This window comes from Anopheles gambiae, chromosome 2 (assembly GCF_943734735.2).
Source record: "Anopheles gambiae chromosome 2, idAnoGambNW_F1_1, whole genome shotgun sequence".
Lineage (NCBI taxonomy): Eukaryota > Metazoa > Arthropoda > Insecta > Diptera > Culicidae > Anopheles > Anopheles gambiae.
This window is the reverse complement of record NC_064601.1, coordinates 64,915,626-64,938,678: the sequence shown is the minus strand read 5'-3', so window position 1 is coordinate 64,938,678 and position 23,053 is coordinate 64,915,626. Positions and strand designations below refer to the sequence as shown.

The 23,053-nt window shown below is 40.9% G+C and overlaps 2 protein-coding genes across 3 annotated transcripts; one reads left to right on the top strand and one right to left on the bottom strand.

The window, feature by feature from the left end:
- Positions 1-14,025: 14,025 nt before the first annotated feature.
- Positions 14,026-16,696, top strand: LOC1268784 (uncharacterized). The gene is made up of 4 exons (XM_061651777.1): positions 14,026-14,369; positions 14,456-14,879; positions 14,944-15,251; positions 15,331-16,696. Exons 1-4 carry the CDS (start codon positions 14,240-14,242, stop codon positions 16,515-16,517), a joined length of 2,049 nt encoding a protein of 682 aa, XP_061507761.1. The 5' UTR covers positions 14,026-14,239; the 3' UTR covers positions 16,518-16,696.
- On the bottom strand, positions 16,456-19,704 carry LOC133392234 (uncharacterized). Of its 2 annotated transcripts, XM_061651778.1 has the most exons (3): positions 18,441-19,698; positions 18,121-18,385; positions 16,456-17,969 (listed from the first exon to the last, which is right to left on the bottom strand). In XM_061651778.1, the coding sequence occupies exons 2-3, from the start codon at positions 18,144-18,146 to the stop codon at positions 16,877-16,879; spliced, it is 1,119 nt and encodes a 372-aa protein (XP_061507762.1). In that variant the 5' UTR covers positions 18,147-18,385; positions 18,441-19,698; the 3' UTR covers positions 16,456-16,876. The 2 variants fall into 2 exon arrangements, with proteins under 2 accessions (XP_061507762.1, XP_061507763.1); XM_061651779.1 differs by having other exon boundaries at positions 18,121-19,704.
- Positions 19,705-23,053: the final 3,349 nt, after the last annotated feature.

The window sequence follows — 23,053 nt, the reverse complement described above, 5'->3', positions numbered from 1 at the left end:
TGGTATATTCGAAGGAGGAAAGAAACATCGGCTACTCTTCGGGGTTGCCGGCAAACGTCGGCAGGTCCCGTAGCCGTACTCCACCATGTCTAACCGTGTATTGCATCTGCGAAGGATCAAAGGCTGACAAAACATTCGCCTGAAATCTTTCCGGAACGATACTCACGCGTGGTTGCTGAGAAGACGTTCCCTGATGACCAGTTGCGCTTGTTTGCTGACGCGTTGTTCCCTGATGTCCGGTTGCCTCGAACGATTGCATCAACTCGTTCCGTTCCCTGAGCTGCTTGATCTCCAGGTCTTCTAAAGCTCGCTGTAGGTCACGATCTCGATCAGGCTGCGTGGCTGGAGGCTGGCTGGAGGCTGGCTGGGCCCAGCGTTCTGGTCTGCGTCTCTACGCCGAGTCGCAGAAGTGCTAGCTCGCGCGTTGTAACGCAGAAAATCCGGGAAAGCAATGCTCGATCGAGACGGTGCGGTATATTTATTTATATATATATATATATATATATATATATATATATATATATATATATATATATATATATATATATATATATATATATATATATATATATATATATATATATATATATATATATATATATAATGGACGAGCCGTCGTCCATTATACAACGTATCAACTTTGCGGCCATTGCCATGAAGTGTAACCAGGACATAACGGAAGAGTGGCGGCTTCGCTAACGCGGTTTGGTGGTGGTTGCTCATATGGTGTCCGCCGGTTCCGACTGATAGCGCTTCGGCTGTGGTTCTCCGACCATCATGAAGCAATCTGTTGTGCAGGAAAACGCAACCATTTGTGCCACACGGCGTTCTTCTTTCACAACGATTAATGTGTCGTTCAAGACATTTGCGACAAAGATGTTTCTCTCGCACTGTTCGCCAACGGGCGTCTATGTCCATGGCAAGAAAATCAGGGCAGCTTTCTACGTTGGCGCATTGTTGTTGGCATACTGGGCAACGTGGTGTGGTTCTGCTAGAACTCGATGCAGTGTGTCGCGCTGGAGCGGCAGTGAGATGCGCATTCACGTGTCGATGTTGCCTGTTCGCTGTGGCATTCGATGCAGTTCTTGTATCATACGGACTTTCTGGAACGTGTACCGAGGAAACAGTCACCAAACTGGCTGCTTGGACCAAATGATTCAGCCAATCATTGAAGCTCGACAACGTTACACGTCCCAAGTTCATTTGATGACATCCCCAATTGAGCTTTAGCGACGAAGGCAAGCGCTCCGTCAGCTCGTATAACAAAGCCACGTTAAACATGTATTCGTCGAGACCTGTGGCTGTGATTGTCGCACAAAGATTCTGGACTGCGATCCCAAAGTCTATCAGCGTATCGAGACGATCCTGTTTAGGCGCGGGCATGGCGCGCACCTTATTTACTAGCGAGTGAACAATAATCTCAGGACGACCGTAGAACATTTTTAATGTGCTGATAACGTTTGGTACATTGGATGGATGCATCAAGAGGCAACGTACTGACTCTAACGCCTTTCCCTTTAGAGCCTTTTGAAGTCGGTCTAGGTTGTCCACATCGTTGTAGACGTACTCCTCCGTGGTATATTCGAAGGAGGAAAGAAACATCGGCTACTCTTCGGGGTTGCCGGCAAACGTCGGCAGGTCCCGTAGCCGTACTCCACCATGTCTAACCGTGTATTGCATCTGCGAAGGATCAAAGGCTGACAAAACATTCGCCTGAAATCTTTCCGGAACGATACTCACGCGTGGTTGCTGAGAAGACGTTCCCTGATGACCAGTTGCGCTTGTTTGCTGACGCGTTGTTCCCTGATGTCCGGTTGCCTCGAACGATTGCATCAACTCGTTCCGTTCCCTGAGCTGCTTGATCTCCAGGTCTTCTAAAGCTCGCTGTAGGTCACGATCTCGATCAGGCTGCGTGGCTGGAGGCTGGCTGGAGGCTGGCTGGGCCCAGCGTTCTGGTCTGCGTCTCTACGCCGAGTCGCAGAAGTGCTAGCTCGCGCGTTGTAACGCAGAAAATCCGGGAAAGCAATGCTCGATCGAGACGGTGCGCTCGCAGGTTCACGGTCCGTGTCGCCGCGGTCAGGTGTACCTTACGTTAATCTTCGTGGTACGGGCACGGCCGAAGGAAGGAGCACATCTTCGGCGGTTCCCTGGCTGACTGGGGAGACCGTGCCTCCACATTGCGCGTTCAGCGACACTCCAAGGTCCCGTGATACACTCGGGCTTAACTGAGCGATTTGCGCGGTTAGCCGGATGAAGCTTTCGTTAGCCTCCCTGGCTTGCTGGACCAAATCCTGTATCGAAACAGTGTCTTCCTCTAAATCGTGCACCGGAGAAAGTTGTCGCACTGTCGAATTCGCGGCGGGGTTGGACTCAGCGTTCTTGCGGTTCATGTTCACTCAACTAAGCTTCACATGAGCTTTCACAAATTAAGAAGTGATTTTTTTTAAATGTTCTAGAAGCAAAGTTCTTTCTTCAACTGAAACTTAAAACGTGATCTTTTAACTCGTCGTTTACTGCACTACTTTATTGCTCAAAATCTCACAACGTAGCAAAGTAAATTTTCGCGGCGGATCGGTTAAAAAATTTCACGTACGCTTTCCTATGCTTTCTGACTTTATCTCATGGCGCTCGTGCGATGGCCGTTTTTAAATTCGCGCGGCGATGTTTTTTTCTGCCCCCTCTGGTAACGGCAAATCGGCGACGTTTCGGTTGGGCTGTCAACGGCATAACAATAAACACAAATTGTAAACAACAATTTGACACTTTTCGCCGACCTCGTTGTTTTATACAACACACCCAAACAAAAATTTAAAGGCCCCGAAACACAATATCAATACACCGGCTCGTAGCCGGTAAAATTAGCAGGAATAATTGACTAACGCCAAGCAAGCAACGGTGCTCCAGTGGGTAAAAGTTTCATTCGAGAAACGAATCCATCGATATCGATGAGTGCGCTTTTCAATTTGGCTTGGATGAAACGTGTCTGTGCTTGTTTCTGGAGGCTCCTATACTTGTTTTACAGATGTGTGCCGAAAACAGACAGTTGTTTTCACGCAAAAAATGGTATTCACATCTCAAGCCTGAGATCGTGGCGCGTGCCTGCTTTTAACGCAAAACCTTAAATTTTCACGCGGGCCCTACTCCACTTTTGTGGTCAACTGACAAATAGGAGAAATCGGGAAGGAGTGGTATTCAAATGTCCAAAGGGGATCGGGGCCATGTTAATATTAAAATGATGTTTTATCACTTTTTACATACAACTTTTAGCGTGAAGACATGATCTCAACTCAACTCACCAAACTCAAAGGTGATTTACGGGAGCCCAACGATTATGTGGACTCTTCGATGAAGGGGCCCCGTCGGAAAGGGCCCCCGTCGGTGAGGAGGCCCCGTCAATAACAAAGAAAACCCGTTACAATAGCCACAAGCACACATCATACACAGACACAAATTTAAAGGCCTTTAAACAAAATTTCAATACACCGGCTCGTAGCCGGAGAATTAAGTAGGAAAAATTGACACCAAGCTCGCGTCGCTTTAAAAAGCCTAGGAAGGTCGTTTGATCAACGGTGCTTCAGTGGGTTGAGGTTTCATTCGAGAAATAGTTAAATCGATGTCATTGAGTGCACTTTTGGCTGGGATGAACCGTCCTGTTCTGGTATACGGGGCCCCCGCTACCGCTTTGTGATTGTGTGCCGAAAGCACACAGATGTTTCACGCGAAAAATGGTATTCACATTCCGGCCTGAGATAGTGGAGTGTGTGTATTTTTTAATGCAAAAACTATAATTTTCATTCTTGGCCCTAATTGACCACAGCAAGTTTGTGGACCTAAGAAAAGGCAAAATGGGAAAGGTTTCAGTTAGAAGGAAGGGGGGAAGGGTATAAAAATACTCAAGGAACCTATGGACCATGTTCAATTATACATGGTTTTTATCGACTATTTCAATTTTTTCGAATACAGGCGGTCCCCGAGATACACGGTTAATGGGGACCGAAAACGGTCACAAAATACCGCGTATCTCGAATTTCCGCGTAAGTCGAATCTCGTGGTTTCCAGCTAAAATATCAGTAATGTTCGTGTAATTTTGCAAGTAGGGGGAGGTTATAGTTACTTTATGAATTAGTTGATATGATTCTTACTGAATATAACAGTTTTAAACCATTTGAAATAGTTTTTAACATTCGATCAAAACGGAAATTATTTGGCAATTTAAAATTGATGTGTCAAATCAGTACAATTTGCTCAAAGAATTGTCAAATTTTGAATACCGCGTATCTCCGAATCCGCGTATAAGAGGTACCGTGTATCTCGGGGACCGCCTGTACAACAAGACCAAAAACCGTTACAGCTGCAGCTACATACATCCATACACATCCATAATACGAAGAACAATCTTCATTGCCTCGGCCATTTGGAGGCCCCGTTGATGATCGCGTCGATTGAGGTACCCCTTCCATTTGGTGTTGTCAACCCAATATACCCCCATTTCCCCCCGGGGGTTATGTTTACAATCAGATTTACTATTCCTACCAGACCTATCAGAAGCATATTTATTTATTTATCAGAAGCATTTTACAATCAGAAGCAGAAAACATTTGCCTTTTTAACATGTGCATTAATTTTACCTTAGTTGGAAGCGCAGAACGCGGCGATACATGCCCACAGCTCAAAACAATAGGCCTGATTATTAAACACAAACGGAAATGACACAAGACAAGTGCGTCAAGACAAACGGAAAATAGATATGCATTTTGTAACCGTTCTTGTGATACACAAGTTTCGTAAATTTTTTTCTTTCGTTAAAGCTGTGTCAAAGCCTTTGTCGATGTGTCAAAATGTTCAAAATCAAATTAAAAAAACGTAAACAAGTTTATTTAAGACACGATCGTTTATCAAGCTAACAATCCTTGTTTAAAACTTCGAAACGATTTTCTCCCACTTCGTAAGTGACGATAGTAGCAGTGAAGAAGAAACAACGGTAGATCTGGTAAAACAGCGCCGACTGCTTCGAAGTGTTTTTGACCCGTTATAGCTTTCTAACCAAGCGTGAGTTAAGCATGCGGATCATTTGTGCAAACCGTGTTATACATGTTTCATTTCGTGGTTGTTAATTTCAGATTTAAGAAAAAAATCTTGTGCCGAAGGAAATTTTCCTTGACATTCTGGCGGAGATCGAGCCCTCCGAGTCTTTGTTATTCCTAAAAGTGTATGCATTATTAGATGTGATAATTACATGTGATTATACTGTTGGTTGTTGAAGCAGTCACTCACTGAAGAAGTTGCTGGAATCCTTTGCTGTTGAACGCAAACCGGGTGCGTGAGCCCTTCATCTTTCGACTACCATCGAACAACAACAGAGGAAGGAAATAACAGCAGCTTCTTAACCCAAAACAGCAGCACGTTACCAGTATCTCCAACATATTGCCATTTGTATGGATATGGCAGTACACATATTTTTGTTTAAAATGTTAAAATATGATAATTTCTGAAATAAAATACTTATATTTTGTCGTGAAAGCAACAGTAACAACTCTGTTGTTGTGTTGTGTCGGTCAAACAATCTGAGATTGGCGCCTTTCCGTGACAAAAAGCTGACGGAAAGCAGTTTGACAATTTTGAATTTCCGTTTGTATTTCATAATACAGTGGAGCGCCGTTTATACGGGTACCTTTTATCCGGCTTTCCGTTTATCCGTGCTGTTGAGAAATGACAGTTCAATACAAAAGTGACATTGCGTTATGAGGAGGATATTTGAAAAAGCGGTTATAAGAGCACATTGTCATTACAAAAACACTATAATGCATGGCAAATTTTAAATATTCTCTTTGGAAAAACATGAAGTTAGTGAAAACTGGGTTATTTTTATCAAAAAATAAGAAAAATTTCCAAAACATAAGCAGGAATTGGTGATAAAATATATCATTTGACTCATTTTCCGTGTAATTCGCTTATCCAGGCGAGGTCAAGTCCCGAGCAGCCCGGAAAAACGGCGCTCCACTGTACATATCTTGGCAGTGTGCTTGTGAGTTAGTGTTTCGTCAAATTTTATTTTTCCAACACACAACACAAACGGATGTCATAATACAAATCTTCCGATTTTGACAACTTGTCTTTAAAATTTGTGTTTAATAATCGGGCCTAATATCATTTCATCATCGTTGGCCCAAAGCGTTGGATCAAATGCATTGAACGCTACGCACGAGTTGGGTAAAACTAAAATCCGTTACACGATATGCCTCACGCTACAAACTACATGCACATACGACATTAAAAGGCTCCGCTCTTTTTATCTGTTGAGGTTTCATTCAAGAATCGATTCCGATGTCGATGTGTGCGCTCTTTAATTTGGCCTGTGTCTATGTTATCACGCTAAAACTAAGAACTCGTGCCCCGGCTAACCTTTGGGGCCCCAGTCAAAATTGTTGACTGGACGAAGTGATGGTGGAAGGGCAAACTGTTGAAGGGTTTGAGTCAAATTTGAAAGGGTCGACGGAAAGGAAATATCGATATAAATTATCGCGTAAAATTTGAACTAATTAAGCTGTCTGCAGCGGTCAGCAAAGTCCGGCCCGCCACAATATGCAATCAGGCCCGAGAAAATATTTGTGCGATTTTGAAAGATAGGAAGATCCTATTCATTAAAAATTAACTGAACATATTTTAATATGACAGTTCATATCGTTGAACTCTTCCAAATTTCATCACCATAACATGGATTGTCGGACCAATCAATATGGTCAAATTTGAGGAGAAATTAGAAAATTTAAACTGTAAAAAGGGTTCACAAAGAAATAAATTTACACAAAGCAATTAAACACGTCTTTCCCGCTTATGCATCAATCTTCGAATGACGGTTATCTGTCAGTTTATTCACAAGGTAATTACAAGTATCGCGCAATGACGTTTATAATCTAAACTTAAGCTAGGTTTATACGTGCATGTTTACAGCTCGGCCGTTCCTGATTACAAATTGCCCTCAGTTTCACTATTCTCCAAATTCTGATTTGGTACAGGTTCCACTTCAGAGCTACTCCAAAGCCTTAGCTTATCTGACTCTAAAATATTGTCGTATGGTATTTGGGTTTGTTTGAAACCGTTGACATCACGTATTACATATCGATCGTTAAGGAGGCCGGTTAAGGATCGATATACGGGCCCTTGTATTTCGGTAGGAGCTTCTTGTTAGTATTAACGGAGTGATCTGTGTAACGAATTGCTACAAGATCTCCTTCCTCAAACTTTTCTGCTGGGCGATGTGTTTTGCTAAACTGCTTTGCGTTAACCATTTGCGATTTAATTATATTTTGAGAAGCTATGTTACGACATTCGGTTAAACCTACACTATTTTCCTGTTTTCCGTCTAAGTACTCTGTTATTTCATCTATTGCTGTACCTGGTTGTTCTATTCCAAATAACAAAACTGATGGAAGTTGTTGTGTCGAACTATGTACAGAGTTATTCAACGCATATTCTACTATTTGTAATTTACTGTACCAGTCGCTGTGGTCTAGGGGATCGGAAATTTTGCTAAGAATTGGTTTGATAACTCGATTAACTCGCTCCACCTGTCCATTTGCTTGAGGAGATGCAACTGCATTTAGTACATGAATTATATTACGGTTATTAAGAAAACTTGTGAACTCTTTAGATGTAAAACAGGTGGCCTGATCACTTATTAACCGTCTAGGGCGACTGTAGTAAGCAAAGTATTGATTCAATGCATTACAGACTTCTCGACTGCTGGTAGAAGATGTAGAGTATAGTTTGGTAAACTTTGTGAATGCGTCTATAACGACCAACAAATACTTTTTCTTTGATTTTAAAGCAGGATGCGGCCCAAGATGGTCTATGTGTAAAGTATCGAACGGTACGGGATTCTTTGAAATACTGTGAAGGTTACGCTTATTTTTGCGAGCAGGTGCTGAATACACAATGCATTTCAAACAGTTTCTGATAAAATTGTCGACCCGGTTCCGCATTGCAGGGAACCAAAAATGTCTACTGATTTTTGTGCAACATTTATCTACCCCTAAATGGCCTATCTTTTCATGCACATTCCGTATAACATTGTTGATCATTTGTTTCGGTACTAACAGTAAAAGTTTTCCTGCAGACGGTTCACGATATACTACACCATCGTGAAGTGCAAACCCTTCTGACAAACCATTTTCCAGTTCTTCTTTTATCTCGATTATCTCAGGATCACGTGTTTGAGCAATTTGCAACTGATAACCAATATCCAATTCGCTCACAGCACCTGCCATTGATACGCGACTAAGAGCATCTGCGTGACCCATGGTACTTCCTGGGCGATATTGAATGCTATAGTTATAATTTTCCAAAAAAAGAGCCCATCTCGCGATCTTAGCAGAGCAGTTTCGGTTCTTGAGAATTTCAACTAGCGAATTACAATCGGTTACAATAATTATGTGAAGGCCGTGTACGTAATGATGAAAGCGTTTAAGGGCATAAATCACCGACAATGTCTCCAATTCATAGCTGTGAAGATGAGATTCAGACGAAGATGTTGTTTTCGAAAAATATGCTATAGGATGAAATTTATCATCATCCTGCTTCTGCAATAGCACTGATCCAAAACCAGACGAGCTAGCGTCACAGTGGAGTTGTGTTTCGCGTTTGGGGTCGAAAATAGCTAATATTGGAGAATTTAGGAGTTTTGTCTTTAATTCTTGAAAAGCATTCATACAATCATCATCAAACTGGAAAGGTGTTTTTTCCTTCAGCAAATTGCTCAATGGTTTGGCAATTCTCGAAAAAGATGGTATAAATCGCCGGAAATATGAGAAAAGACCTAAACAACGCTGAACTTCTTTAGCATTTCTGGGAACTGGATAATTAAGTATTGCTTGAAGATGGTGATCACTCGGATGAATACCGTTGGCATTTACATGGTAACCGAGATAGTCAAGGTCACTGTAGCCAAACTTGCATTTATCCAGCCTTAACTCCAACCCATTCTTGCGCAATGTTTTTAATACCGCACTGAGTGTTTGAACATGGTCTTCAAAGTTTTCACTACCAACAATTATGTCGTCCCGATAGACAACAAGTTTTCCCTGCTCTATAAATTCGCGCAGCACCGAATTAATGAATCTTTGAAATTGGGATGGTCATTTCTTAACCCAAATGGCATTTTTGTATATTCATATTGGCCATCAGGAGTCACAAAGGCTGTGTATGGAATTGATTTTTCATTCATTGCTATCTGATGAAATCCGATCTTTAAATCCATCAGGCTAAAAATCCGCTTATTGCTGAGATGCTCAATGCATGTATCTATCAGTGGCAATGGATAATTATCGCGCACAGTAATTTTGTTCAACGGCCTGTAATCTATACACATGCGCACTTCTCCATTCTTTTTCCGCACAAGAACGATAGCGGGCGCATATGGTGAATTGCTAGGCCGAATGATGTTTTTTTTTCCAAAAGATCATGCACAGCCGTCTTCACTTGATTACGCTCAGCAAATGACAATCGTCTTGGCTTACAAAATATGGGCGTGTCACTCGTCAAGTTTATACTCATTGAATGATCTGGGTTAGCTTTTACTTCACACGTGAACTCTAAATAAGCCTTTTGAATTACACAATTCAATTGAAGTGATTGCTCAAAATTAAGATTAGAACCTACATCAAAATGATTTTCGGTGGCACTGATTTCAATTGCACACAGTTCAGAAAATGCAGCTGATAACACTCTAGCATCAGATCCTATTGCAGTAGTATTATTGTTCATCAAATCAGTCGAATTATTTTTCATAAGGTCTAGCGTAAGTAGGCGTCTTTCAATATTTGATTGTAATGCAACTTTATTTGTAGTACGTATTTCCAAAAGTTCATTGATAGAATAAGCACATCGCTTGTAACAAAGATTAACCTTCAGTTTTTCCAACAAATCCCGACCGATGATCATAGGCCATGCCGTTTGATTAGATGGGATGATAATGAACGAATGCTGAACAAATGAACGGCGAAAGCGAATCAAACATTCTACTTGTCCGAGTGTCGTTAGTCTTCCATTTCCTAGCCCGCGATATTCTGATAGTTTTGGGTGGCACTCAATTCTGGGGACTACTTGTTCACTAATAAAACTCCTAGGGCTACCCGTATCAAAAAGAGAATACACATTTGAGAATGGAGAGCTCACGTGATTGTTAGATAAAATTGCCACACTTACATTTTGCATTGGATGCACTTCGTTTGTTGGCTGAAGCTCGTAGTAAGACGTAACCTCTCCCTGTTGAACTGCCGCTGAAGTAGATGGGACACGTTGAAGGCAATCGCGAATTACATGTCCTGTCTTGTGGCACAAGAAGCAGAGTGACCAGAAATACCGATTTATCTGTATTCCTACCGATTTTTTATATGCCTACCGATTCACAGATGACCGCCCTAAAACTACCGATTTTCCATTTATCCTACCGAAAATCACAGATATTTGATTTTTCAGTCGTTTAAGCTTAATCTGTGGCGCTTGGGATGCTATTTCAAGGATTGTTAACCACATTTGTTACTTAACGCGCTGATGCACGTTTGTTTGCCTGGCACTTTTTATCCGTTAAAATTTAATGTTCATAATAAGTAGAAAATGTCAGTTGCGTGGATTCCGAAAATTTCTCGTCAAAGAAAGTCATTTAAATTTGAATTTGAATCTCGCTGTCGGCGGTTAAAGCTTACCCGACAGACAAAGAGAATGAAATTTTCAGGCGAGGGGAAGGTAGAAACATACGGTGGGGGTCCGGCCCAAGATCGGATCCGAAGTCCGTTGTTTTGGGCTGATAATTAATGAATGGCGGATGGAGCGCTACCACAGGGAGAATGTGCTCTCTTGCTCATTCTTCTTCTTCATTTGGCACAACAGTCGCTGCCGGTCAAGGCCTGCCTGTACCCACTAGTGAAGTGGGCTTGGCTTTCAGTGACTTATTGGTACCATAGCAGGATAGTCAGTCCTTCCTATAGACTACCTATGGGGGGTCGGTCTATTCGGGGCTTGAACCCACGACGGGCATGTTATTAAGTCGTTCGAGTTGACGACTGTACCACCAGACCGGCGCTCTCTTGCATGCCTTTAAAATACACGAGGCGCTCTCACTGAAAAGAACGCTCGCTCGCGCTGTTTCATTGTATTTTCCTCATACCCCTTCCTTTCCGTTTCTTCCCGAACAAGCTGCAATAGTGCGAGCGAGACACCGATACCACCATGCCGCTGCGAGAAAACCAAACTGAGCGCGCAGGCTGAAAGTGAACGCACACATTCACACATGTGTAATTGTGTGAGTGCAAAAACTGTGTGGAAACCAAAACACGCTCGCGGCTCTGCGTAATTCCGTGTATTTCCAACCGTCTCCCCCTGCTTCTACATGCCCCTCGTCTGAAAGTCGCACACTTTTTCATTCTCTTTGCTAGTAGGATAATCATTAAAATAATTGATTAAATTTAAATTGTTGCGTTCTGAACAGTGCTCCTGCCGAAATCTGCCAATATAATCTGGCCACACTGGTCCGCAGGTCAGGCGAGCTTTTTGGCGGCCACCGTCGCAAAACCGTCGCAAAACGTCAAAACTGGCGTCGCATGTACTGCAAACCGACGTCGCCAGCGAGCGAAACTCGCAACGATTTCGAGGCGCTGGCGACGGTCGTTTTTGACGTTTTGCGACGGTTATTGACCTTTCGAGTGAGCTTTTGCCCTGCGGTCCAGTGTGACCAGATTATATTGGCAGATTTCGGCAGGAGCACTGTTGAGAACGCAACCATTTAACCGTCTTGTGTACGACCAAAAAACGTTACGTAATCGTACAACCGCCTACCCGGGTAGGCCATACAATTTGTATGGAAGAATGATGTTTTTTGTGATTAAAAGAGTATATCTTTTGAATTTGTTGTAAGATTTGAATGAAAACTGTCTTATAGGTTCATAATAATGTTTTATAACATATCGTTGTAAAATTAGAATTTTAAAAATCCTATCAATTTTTTTTTTAATCAAAAATGTGCAGTAAGGCACTTGTCCGTGCTCCATCGCATGCGATTTTATGCCACGTGCTGTCAAACGCTTTTTCGTATCATATTGCGATTATTGGGATGATTTTAATAATAAACCCAAGCGCCACAGATTAAGCTTAAACGACTGGAAAATTGAATATCCATAGAAAAAAATGAAAGCTCCACAGCTTCATTGGTTTGATCAATAGATGGCGTATTACAACTCATCATTATATTGCTATCCTTTTCTTGCAATGTGTTTCGACAAGTTTCATCTTATCATGACCTATATAGCCTTCTAACTTTCTGAGCAAAAATCTATATGAATGGTCGTGTGATCAGATACGTGGGTATCAACACCAACGACCATTACTCAAATCTCACTTGCTTCAGTGCTGGTGGTTTCCATTGGAGTTTAGTATTTAAACAATCGTATCGCCGTTCTAGTTCTAGCGATGCATAACTTCAATGCGAAACCATACAACAGTACAGAGGAAATGAGAAAGCTCTCCTCCCAGCGATGAAACTCAGCTGGTTGGGGTATCCCACCAACAGATAGCGCCACCAGCTTTTTTGCTATTTTTAGAATGCATGAGTCGTTTGCCGACTGCTAAACGAAGTCTTTCTATATTCCGTTTAGGTAGAGTGCTTGAGTCGTTTAGAAGCCGTTTAGTGGACGTTTAGTGGAATTGTGGCACTTGGGAAATGATTATGAAAATGTTGTGGGCAGCCGTGCCGACCCCTGGACTTGCCGTGGCAGTTGCGCTGCCACCGGTCAACGTTCAGGGGGACGACGATATGTTATAAAACATTATTATGAACCTATAAGACAGTTTTCATTCAAATCTTACAACAAATTCAAAAGATATAGGCTGGTATTATTGAATCCGTTCGTAGCGGCGGCGTACGTCCCGAAACTCATTTTCCTAACGTACTAGATCGTTGCTACAGTTATTCACCGCGGCGTTGTAGGACCGGGCGCAAGAAATGTGTTGCCATCCCTAGAATTTCATGTGAGCGCCGTATGTTCCCGCTACGAACGGATTAAATAATACCAGCCATACTCTTTTAATCACAAAAAACATCATTCTTCCATACAAATTGTATGGCCTACCCGGGTAGGCGGTTGTACGATTACGTAATGTTTTTTGGTCGTACACAAGACGGTTAAAAGGTTGCGTTCTCAACAGTGCTCCTGCCGAAATCTGCCAATATAATCTGGCCACACTGGACCGCAGGGCAAAAGCTCACTCGAAAGGTCAATAACCGTCGCAAAACGTCAAAAACGACCGTCGCCAGCGCCTCGAAATCGTTGCGAGTTTCGCTCGCTGGCGACGTCGGTTTGCAGTACATGCGACGCCGGTTTTGACGTTTTGCGACGGTTTTGCGACGGTGGCCGCCAAAAGCTCGCCTGCCCTGTGCGCAAAGTGACCAGAAATACCGATGTATATATATTTGGGTTTGAAGGAAAAAATCTCAATTTTTTGTAATCATTGAACGATGAAACTCATCCAAACAATCAAATCAATCTAAATAATCCAGCGAAAACCGAATTAAAGCACGTACGATAAAATCGTATCCAATGGAGCACTGCAGTGGCCCTAAGCGGTCGCGTGGAGCCCCAAGGAAAAGAACTTGCCACCACTGAAAAAAAAGAATGAGCATCTTAGTTATTCTTTGGTTTAGAATTCCTTGTACCATTTTCAGATCAACACTTCAGAAAGACCTTCATTTGTGTAACCGCTGAACCAAATCTAATCCATATCCTAAGTGAAGGATGCATATTCTTTTGAAATGGAACTTTAATTTTGCGTACCCCCCCCCCCCCCCCTTCACACATCACGCTTAACACTTCTTTCGCTTTCACTTCTTTCAACTCGAGTTCAGTTTCGAGTTTTAACCTACCGAAAACTACCGATAAAATTTTGATGCGCCTACCGAAAACCGCCAAAATAATCTGGCCACACTGACAAGAAGCACGATCCTGGCGGGCGTCTGGGTTCCCAAGTAGAAATTGTCAGGCGAAATGTGGGCAAAACAGGGGGGGAAGGGTAAAAATCTGCTCGATCCGTGTGGAAGAGCATCAAATGTATGGTGGTGTGTGTAAACGTCAAGAGTTGCGGGTGCATTTTCAAATCAAAACAAACTGGTGTTGGAAACGGATGAAAGTGATTTCTTTTGCTTCGAACTTAAAGTTGCTTTTTTATTTGTTTTGCATAAAACCAAGTGAAAATGGATACGTCCAAACGTTTGAAGAAAAGTGGAGTGGCGAGCAAGCGTGCCAAAGCAATTTGGGAGCGCTTTGAAAAGGAATGGGAAGAGGAAAATCTTCCGGGAACAAGCAGCGGTGTCGATCAACAAGGTAAGTTATGTTTGTGTTAAAACAATGAAATATGAAAAACGCAAGCAGAGCAATAATTTGTTATTTAATATTATTACACATTACAGCTTCATCATACGGGAATGTGCAGCCGGATGCCGTGGAAGTTGCCGATATACCCATGGAATCAGAAGCAGCGGATTACGTTTCTGATGACGATGAAGACGCTGATTGCTCGGTGTTGGAAGACGATTGGAGTGAAGGCGAATTGGAGGACGAAGTCAATGAGGATGAGTATTTTGATGCTGATGAAGCCCCCGAAGGCAATGCTTATGCTAGCAGGCTTAGGATATGGGCTTTAACTCATAAAATAACGCATTCTGCATTGAGTGATTTGCTGGTGTTGACTCGTGAAACTACAAATATTTCTCTTCCTAGGTGTGCAAAGACGTTACTGAAGACTCCGAAACAGGTGGAGAGACATTTTACGGCCGTTGGAGAAGGGCAGCTTTGGTACCAAGGAATACAAAGCACTCTCCAACAATATTATCGGTAAGAATAATATGACTGTTTGGAATGAACATGTGGTAATTTTTGGTTTACTTTTTCTTTCTAGATCTGTACCACCAGTCATCAGATTGATAGAAGCTAATATCGCGGTAGATGGACTTCCGATGCATAATAGTGGACCAACGCAGCTATGGCCTATATTAATGCACATAGTTAATCTACCAGCACTGCCAATCATGGTGCTGGGTGTATTTTGTGGTGCGACAAAACCGAGCTGTTTGGAAGGGTTTCTCCGGCCTTTAGTGGATGATATCAACCGCGTACTGGTGCAAGGCATTGATGTTAATGGAATTATCATCGACTTTCGCCTGAAAGCTATTGTCGCAGATACACCAGCTCGTGCGTTCATCAAAGGTAAGAATGATACAATAAGAAACTTGAGAATTTTCAAAGAGAAGTAGAGAGTAACAGCAAATTTATTATATATTTTTAGGAGTAACGTATCCTCCTGGGCTGGAAGCATGTATAAAGTGCAAAATAGTTGGCAGCCATGACGGAACCAAAACAATATATGAAGGAACAGCTGAAGTTCGGACCGACAAAGAATTTAGAAACGGAGACTACGTGAAACACCAAAAATATTACACGCCATTATTAGATATAGATGAAGTAGACATCGTAACACAAACAACGATAGCCGATGACCTTCACTTGTTCGCACTAGGAATAGAAAAAAAATTACTTAAAGGTTTTACAACTGGTGCTTTACACCCTTTTCCGAAGTGGTCAAAACAGGAGCAGTTAGAAATTTCAAATATTTTAGTCAGGATCGAATACCCATCAGAGATACATCGTAAGCCTAGGGCATTAAAATATTTAGGATTTTGGAAGGGGTCCGAATTGTCAGCATTTTTATATCACGTTAGCATACCTTTGTTAAAAAACAGAATATCAGATCTAGCCTATGAGCACCATAAACTTTTTTTCATTGCGGTAAATTTATTCTCATCAAGATTATTTGAACAATATTGGAAATATGCTGGTCAGTTGCTCGAACAATTTGTATTAGAATATAGCACAGTTTATAGTCGAACACATTTAACAATTAACGTTCATAATTTACTACATGTAGCAGCAGATGTTGAAAATTTCGGGCCTCTTCCATTTTTATCAACTTATCGTATTGAGGACAAGTTAGGCTTTATGAAAAACTTAGCTAGAACAGGACATAGAACTTTAAACCAGATAGTGTGTAGATTAATAGAACTAACACAATTAGAGGCAGCAGATGCAAGGAAAAAGGATGATACAGTGTATCCATCACTAAAGGTAAAAAAAGATGAGGTAATTTTGTTGGTCAAACCAAAATTTATGTTAAGAAAGGGCAATAGAAATGGATGGTTTTTAACACAGGAGGATCAGATAGTAAGGTATTGTACTGCAGAAAAGTCATCAGGATCATATTTTATAGAAGGACGATTCTTAAAAGAGAAACAACTAACTTTTAGCCAACCATGTAGCTCGGCGATAATTTATAACTTTACAGCTAGGGTAGAAGATTTATCACAGGAAATAGTCAGGGTAGAATTAAAAGAAATTAAATGCAAGCTAGTGGCAGTTAGTTTAGATCAGGGTAATACATTTTATTTCAGTCCTCTTTTACATACACTTGAAAGTTAGATCATAATTAAAATATGTAAGCTGTTAGGTTTAGAATAGGTAGTTAAGGTTTAAGTTTAGGTAAATATTTTTATTAGTTTATTTTTTTATTAGTTTTGTATTAAAATGAGTAGAATAAAGTTGCCGAGTATGCCCGGGATAAGGCAAAATGCAAGGAGGAAATGCCTTAAGAACTAGAACAGATTGTTGGTATTTCATATATAATTTTTACCCATTAAATTCATAAACGTTTACTCCTACATAGTTCATATCACAAATTGAATCACAGCTAATATTCCAACTGTATAAATGCCTAAATCATTAATTCAATAAAACACTTATATATATACTTAACTTATACATATATACATAATTCTTTTCTATAATTCTTTTTTACGTTTCACCGTATGTCGCAACCCTTTCACTAAACTTCGTGCTTTTCCGTGATTTAGCTTATCAACTAGAAAAGTCTTCACTGTTTCGTGTGAAACCGTAGCTGTGTCATCTATAAAGCTAGTGCCTCCTACGAATTTAAATAAACTTATAATATAGACGTATTTTTCTAATGGAATCTTGGCTTCCGGAAACCCAACACCTGTCCAACTAAACTTGGAAAAAAAATCGCGATCGAATAACAAATCTAGTGTTATCGATAGTCTTTCTTGGACATTGTCGGTCCCTTTTAATGCACTTAACAAAAGGCAAATCGTCTTTGCCATGTATAAACTTTCATGTTTCAATTTTCTCTCCATTTCTTCTAACATGTCGAGAGTTTCCATTTTTTTGATTAGCGGATTCCTTTCCGAATTTGAGTCTTTGTTGCAGAGATTGTCTAAAACTAAGTTCGTCACAAATTGTGTGTGACAAGCTACTTTGGACAGAATGTTCAACTGTTTTTCAATACGATCCAACTGTGTTAAATTTTCAGTTGGATTGAGTTTTCTGTTGGGCTCAGGAAGGGACACAGAACAAGATCGTGGTGGTAAGGTAGGAGGATGCGATGCACTTTCGGTGTTAACCGGGACTTTTGGAAGAAACGTGATATTCTGAACTGGACTAGAATTTGGCATCATTAAGGAAGAGGATCGTGGTGGTATGGTGGGCGAGTTTAATTTGAAAGTATTATTCGGATCGGAAGCGGGAGTGCTTATGGCTCGAAAGGAAATGGATTGCACCGGAAAGCTTTGCGTGGACAAGGATGTGGTTCGAGGGGGTGCGATGGGAAAAGGAATTGGTGAGGCTATGTTCGTTTTTAAGATTAACTGAGGATTTGGTCGGGGCAATGAGGAGGATCGTGGTGGCACGGCAGGAGGTAGGGAATTTTGATGATTCTGGGATGGATAAGTAGGGCACTTTTCATTTTTCAGTAGAGCTGATCCGGTTGAAATTGCTGCTTCAAGTTTTTTGCTCGACGGTTTGACTGGGATGGTGTCGCCTAGTTTTTCCTCAACATTATTGTTGAAATCCATTTTCCTAAAAGCATATGCAAATGTATTACTTTTATTAGCTCCCTAACGCTTCTCAAGCAAAACCGCGGGATAGTCAAGCTGTAACGCGGTGAGCTGTTCAATCAAAGGGTTTGCGTTCAATTCACCGTAAGTACACAAATTTACACAATACTAACCTGAATAATATGTCTCCTTCTCTCATTCACAGTACAACAAGCGAAGAAAGTAACAGATATACTGCAAGTAGGCGGTGGCGCGGCAGAGATGATGTTGAGGCACAAGCTTGTGTGAATTGAACGAACAGAATGTTTACAATCCACACATAACCCAACTTTTTGCCTGTTTTCAAGCCATCAGAACGAACTGACAGCGAGTCTCAATGTGTGCGTGTCATCGTGTTCATTTGCGCTTGTGTGCGTGCAATCTGGACCCCCCGTTAAGCTGAAATCGGTTGTGTGTCATTAGAAAAATGAAAAAAACTGCTCGATTTTTCTACTTGGGTTGTCAACAATCCTGTTGATGATGCCCGTAACGCGCACAGTTGTAGCATTTTACTGCAGTATCAGATCGGGCAGTATTTGGTGCTGCTATTGTTTGCTTCATCTGACGGGGCCGAATAAATTCGTATCGTTGTAGCGCAGCTCGTAGCTCGTTCATACTATTGGTCGCAAATTGAATTGCAGCAGCATTAGTAGGATCTCCGATTCCATCAAGAATAATAGAAGTGAGTTCTTGTTCCGGAATCATTGCTCTTTTTGCGATGTTTTCCATTTCCATTATATATAGTGTTGTGATCTCGTTCGGCAGCAATTTACGTTGTCAGAGTTGACGATATACACTTTCGGTCGGTGGTTTTGAAGAAAAATTAATCAGCAGTTTCTGTTTCAGTTCCTCATAATCGGTATGGATAGATGATTTAATAAACATTGCGGCGGTTCCTTCGAGCAATCGGCGTGTAACTATTATTTTTTGAACGTCGTCAATTTGTAGCGTGTGAAATGTTTTTTCTAGTTGGCCGACCCACATATTAACATCTTCTCCGTTATCACCGCTAAATTTATCCATTAAACCTTCCACATAGGCAACAACTTCGGATAGCGGAAGCACCTTTTGGTTAGCTTCACCAATACTTGCGCATTCAGCACGGTTTTCTCGCAATGGTTTCGGATTCACCGATACAACAAAGTTACTATCCTCGCTGGTCGCCATTTTACGCGTCGTTTCGGTGTTGGTGAGCACTCCGCAAACTGGTTTGACATGCTCCTTTTGTGTCGCTTCACTCACACTTTTGGGCACGATGAAACATGTCTTATGATCGGGCATTGCGGCCATTTTGTACGACGGCTTGGTATTGGTGCTCACCCCAGCAACTGCATCGTCGTATTCTCCTTGTATTGGATCATGTTTTCCTTTGGGAATGATTAAACTTTCCCCAAGCTCGATCATTCCAAGCACATTACACGATGGCTCGCCATGATTTTCGATTTCGTGAACTGCTTCAAGAGGCATATTTTGCACTGGCGTCTCCTGCTCGCACACAATCGAACACGATTGCTCAAAGAGCCGTCGGCTTCCTGCTAATGTGGCGGTTGCGGGTACATTGACTTCGGCATGTTCAAGCACGCACAGCATTTCGTCCTTTGTAGGCATAACGATGGCTAACTTATCCCACTTCTGAGTTGTAAAAAGGGTTCACAAAGAAATAAATTTACACAAAGCAATTAAACACGTCTTTCCCGCTTATGCGTCAATCTTCGAATGACGGTTATCTGTCAGTTTATTCACAAGGTAATTACAAGTATCGCGCAATGACGTTTATAATCTAAACTTAAGCTAGGTTTATACGTGCATGTTTACAAAACGAATAATCGTAAAAATAACTGTTGATTTTACGAGAACAATGGTTACACACTATTGTTTTTAAGGATGCAACGATTTTCTAGGAGCTTTTTTTTTAAGAAATGCGCTATCAATTTGTCTGACCTGGCCTTACTTGTCCGTGGCCTCATTATAGTACTGAACGATTGTACGTTTGTCTCGATAATTTTTCAGCTGTTAAGGTTTTTGTACCATCTTCAGAATATCCTGAAAACAATTTGTAACATGGAAGGAAGGGTACATTAAGAAGCAATATTGCGATTTTGCTTAATTGTTTGGAACTTTTTATGACTTTTGCACACTATGCTGCTGACTCTTAATTGAAGAATCTTTACAATCAATTTTAGTAATTGTAAAACTTGCTTGGATGATATAATAATTTAAGAAAACCAACAATATAACCAATCGCATTGTTTAAACCAGTTATTTTGTTCATTAACTGTAATAATATAATAATGTATGTGTAAAAAATGCATTCTCCTGGCCCTCAACGCTCGATCATTTAGAAAGCAGCTGCTCACGATGACGATTTTAAATCAAATCGTCCGTATTATGAAACACGAGCTAGGAAAGAAAATATCGTTTAGAACCATCCTTCTTGTTAATAAAAGACAAACGTAACTAGCTTAGCGAAAACGATAACTTTCCGACCTTTAACTTCTTTTGAGTATAAATAAAATCAACTCCGATCATGGCAAGTCAGATTTGTTCGGATTGTCAGGATAGGACTAAGCCCATCCATCATCTATCGATTTCTCATTTAAGGAGTTTACTTATGTCCTCCTACCCAAGGTAAGCCCTCTAAACTCCAACGTCCTAAAGGATCGCCTAGACGATCAAGTGTCGAAAGTCCGCTTCGAAACAGTATCCACGGTACCCAAAAATTTAAACATACCACAAAGCTTTTCTGATATTTCTGATTGTTTAGTCATTGATATCGATTAAAAATTGGCGAAAAAAAAAGGAATTGAAATTGGTTTTTTTTTATAGATGCGCAGGGTGGCAACCCATTCTGCTCATGTTCATCTCTGTTTCATAAAGTTTTATACAGATGTAAACTGTATTTTGTCGAAACAAGTTTGTTGATTTGGTATGCACTCACGGTTACCACGAAATTTCAACAAGAACAACAAAATGGTGTGAAGATTTTTCTGAACCAAAACGTTAATCCCGTAAGCCGAATACGCACCAAAAATTTTATCGCGGTGTCTGTAAGAGGTTACCAAATCAAGTTTTTGTTTAGGGCGGTGGCAACGCTCATCGGATGCGATTTTAACGGACGAGATTTATTTGGAATTTGACAGATAACGTCGGACGTGCGATTTCGTCGTCCGACGTTATCTGTCAAATCCCATATAAAAATTTGACAGGCCGTCCGATAAAATCGAATGCGAAAAAGCGTTGCCACCGCCCTTATCACGAGCAAGCGGGCATCGCATTATGTTTTCTTTTAAGGCTCAGACATGTGTTTTTGACAGAATAAATAGCTGCATTTTCAGTAATTAGTTTTACTGATATTCAGTGAAACGACAAAACCATGTATTACTCAATAGCTTTCAGTAAAAAATGTAACTGCAGCAAACTTAGAAAATTTGCAGTGTATGATTTGTACACCATTTCAGGTTTTATTCTACTTCGATACATGTCAGCGAAACATTGACCTACCGCGATCGATGATCAGTTGTGCCGTTTGTACGATCATCACATTACATGGCGACCAGCGCTATCTTCCGAACCCATTACAAAACATTAATTTAGGCGTTGCAAATCCAGATGGCGCCACTGTACACCATTTTTACAGGGGTTTTCACCTGTGAGAAATATTTTGGCACACGATATGGAGAATACCAATAACAAGGCCGAACAAGGGGATCATTGTGTCATACTCAAGGTGTTGGTCTTCATACTCTTTAGAAAGTCTTTAAATTGAGTGCCAAAGGCTTTTTAACGAGTGAAAACCCTGAATCCCTTTGCTGTATATCATCACAGACACATATTTCAATCAGTGAATACAATCGTCATCATTTATATTTGAGAATCATGTGAAAAGGTTTATTGGTATTGGTATTGGTAAAAGGTATTGGTTTTAATAATAAAAAGTTTAAAATGACCTACACAAAATTAAAAAAAAAACCAAGTTGTCGCCGACAGAAATGAATTAGGTGGGATTCTAAAAATAGTAATGAACTAATCAGGATTAGGACTAGAACTAAGATGAATTCGGAAGTAGGATGAACAATAGCATAGGATGAGATAGGGAGGCCACGCCCACTTTGTAGATTAGAACACCTAGTGCGATTAGCAGATTAAGTAGTGTTAGTAGTTAGGATTAAAGTGCGTGGGCATAGATTTAAGGCACATTAAAATAAAGGTGGGGGTATTCATCATAAGGACATAGGGCATAAGGAAACTAGGATAAGGAAAATTAGGAATAGGATCGCTAGAGTAAGATAGCGGCGTAGAACGGCTACGCCGAAGCAAATGAATAAAATCAGTTCCGTTCTTCCTGATCACAGTCTAGAGAACAGTCTAGTGTTCACTTACTCCGCTTGCATACGGGGTTGCGATTCCGTCACTGCAAACCTATTATTAGGAGAATTGTCCGGTAAAAGATACAAGTAATTCAAAATAAATTGGTATCATCAATTTTCCAAGTGTTCATAGCACCCTACATACTTCCCTAACGTTAGGTTTCCCACGATTTATTGTTCAGTTCTCATAATTTGTTGGGCTCATCTCACGATTTATTCATCGTATCCCACAGATTATTGATTCGTTCCCATAATGTATTGGTATCGTCCTGTTGGATAGCAATACAATTGAACTAAACAAATCTGGGAAACGGCCAAAAAATCGTGGGAACGCCCCAAAAAAGCATGGTAACCAACCACAAATTGATGGGAACCAACCAATAAATCGTGAAACCCTGTAAGACAATTCGTTATTTAAAAAGTAAAATTAAATAATGATTCAAGCAACTACTTTGTCTCGGTCGGCAGTTTTAAACAAAACAATATTAGAAGTAATTTTTTATCCAATATTGTAAATTTTCTGTGATTTAAAGTTAACGCAACTTATTGCCGCTTTTAAGCCGTATTTGATATATCTTCGACAGTAACGCTGAAACTTCCCGCGTTAGTTAGAATGTATTTCGGTTTCTGGATATGTTGTTATACGATGTCAGGTACATACAAAGTACTGCAGCTTTTCAAAAAGTACTAAAATTCCGAA

Excerpts from the sequence above, each read along its gene's own strand:
- LOC1268784 (XM_061651777.1), top strand. The coding sequence starts at position 14,240 with ATGGATACGTCCAAACGTTTGAAGAAAAGTGGAGTGGCGAGCAAGCGT. Across the intron at positions 14,370-14,455 it reads CAGCGGTGTCGATCAACAAG|CTTCATCATACGGGAATGTG; the intron begins GTAAGTTATGTT and ends TACACATTACAG. Across the intron at positions 15,252-15,330 it reads AGCTCGTGCGTTCATCAAAG|GAGTAACGTATCCTCCTGGG; the intron begins GTAAGAATGATA and ends ATATATTTTTAG.
- LOC133392234 (XM_061651779.1), bottom strand. The coding sequence starts at position 18,146 with ATGAGAGAAGGAGACATATTATTCAG. Across the intron at positions 17,970-18,120 it reads GAAGGAGACATATTATTCAG|GAAAATGGATTTCAACAATA; the intron begins GTTAGTATTGTG and ends ATATGCTTTTAG.